Source organism: Orycteropus afer, unplaced genomic scaffold (assembly GCF_000298275.1).
Source record: "Orycteropus afer afer isolate SDZICR_OR568_19922 unplaced genomic scaffold, OryAfe1.0 scaffold00854, whole genome shotgun sequence".
Lineage (NCBI taxonomy): Eukaryota > Metazoa > Chordata > Mammalia > Tubulidentata > Orycteropodidae > Orycteropus > Orycteropus afer.
Genome location: NW_006922441.1, coordinates 242,446 through 243,967, shown reverse-complemented (window position 1 = coordinate 243,967; position 1,522 = coordinate 242,446). Strand labels below are relative to the sequence as shown.

The following is a 1,522-nucleotide window of genomic DNA, read 5'->3' as shown; positions in this document are numbered from 1 at the left end:
TCCCGTGGGCTGAAGCCATGGGCGGGGAGGCAGCAGCTAAAACTATGGCCAGCGCTTTCTGGAGAAACTGAGGCCCGGAGAAGTCACGTGATTTGCCCAAAGTCACCAAGCTGGACGGCCACACCCTAAGGACCCAGAAGAAGCTGCAGGCGGGGGCCAGGGCGACTGGGCTTCAGGGAGGAGGGATCGGAGGCTGGAACGCCTGGGTCTCGGCTGTCACCCACCTGTGGGTGCGGTTGAGCTGGGTCCGGCAGGGGACGGAATCTCGGATGCACGTGCCGCTGATGGGGTCGGCGGGCTCCACGATGACGAAGGGCCTCTCCTCGAGGGTGGCCACCGTCAGGTGCTGCGTATCATCCACCGGCTGCAGGAAGCGCCCGTAGCGGGACCACAGCGGGTACTTGAGGCGCAGAGTCCGCTGCTCCCAGCTGCCCACCTTGGCCGAAGAGAAGGGGGTCAGCCTACCAGGAGGGAATTGCCCAGACGTCCTCCTGGCTTTCAGGGAGTTCTCTCAGCTCCAGGAGTGGGGCCCAGCTCCCCCACACCCGGGACCCAGGAGTCCTTGCTCCTTCAGACCCAGGACTCTGACCCCCAGCTCCTTCTCCCTCCAGGATCCAAGACTTCGGGCCCCCAGCTTCCTCCTCCCCCCAGGACCCCCTTCCTTCTTCATACCCAGGAACTCCAGGCCCCCAGCTCCCTCGCCCTTCAGAGGCTGCAGTCTAGGCCCTCAGCCCCTGTCCCCTGCCTGAGGTCTAGGCTGGGACTCACCACCTCCCAAGTCCTGTCCCTGGTAAGGGAGATGACCACCAGGGAGGGGTTCACCAGGAATCCATCCTCGTTGAAAGAGTAATCTCTGTTGTCCCAGGTGATGTTCATAAAGTACCTGGCCAGGAAGAAGGAGGGGATACGTGGGGCCGTGGGCTGGGTCCCTGGGCAGCTGGGGACAGAGAGGCCCCTTTGCACTGGGGCCCCAGTCCCCTGGACCGCCCTCACCTCTGAGATCGGAAACAAACAGGCCTCCTTGCCGAGCACTGGCCCCTTGCCTGGTGCCCCCAGGACAAGATCCCAGCCCCTCAGCCTGGCATCCAAGGCCCTTGTGGCCAGGCTGAATTCACCTCCCAGCCTTTCACCCTAACTCCACTGTCTTCATCAACCCTGAGCTATTGCAGCCCCGCCAACCGCCCACGTTTCCTCTCCTCTGTGCCTTTGCACATTATGTTCCCCTGCCTGGAATACTCTCTACTCGGTGAAGTCCCGTTGCTTTAAGAATCAAATCCAAACCCCTTAAAAATAAACAGAAAACCAAACCTGTTGCTGCTGAGTTGATTTTATGTCACAGTGACCCCACAGGGCAGAGGGGAATTGCCCCATAGGGTTCCCAAGGCTGTCATTGTTATGGAAATGGGCTACCCCATCTTTCTTCCTATGAGAGGGTGGGGTGGGTTTGAACCACCAACCCTTTGGTTAGCAGCCAAGTATTTAACCCAGTGTGCCACCAGGGCTCTTCCTAAAACCCTGACCC

General features: G+C 60.4%; 1 protein-coding gene across 1 annotated transcript in view; it reads right to left on the bottom strand.

Annotated features, from left to right (window-relative positions):
• GRIN2D (glutamate ionotropic receptor NMDA type subunit 2D) overlaps positions 1-1,522 on the bottom strand; it is a 59,443-nt gene that overhangs the window by 33,903 nt on the left and 24,018 nt on the right. Inside the window, exons 4-6 of the mRNA XM_007958109.1 lie at positions 769-883; positions 225-436; positions 88-143 (exon numbers count right to left, since the gene is read on the bottom strand). Coding sequence (XP_007956300.1) covers positions 88-143; positions 225-436; positions 769-883 — 383 coding nt within the window. The remainder of the gene's footprint in view (positions 1-87; positions 144-224; positions 437-768; positions 884-1,522) is intronic.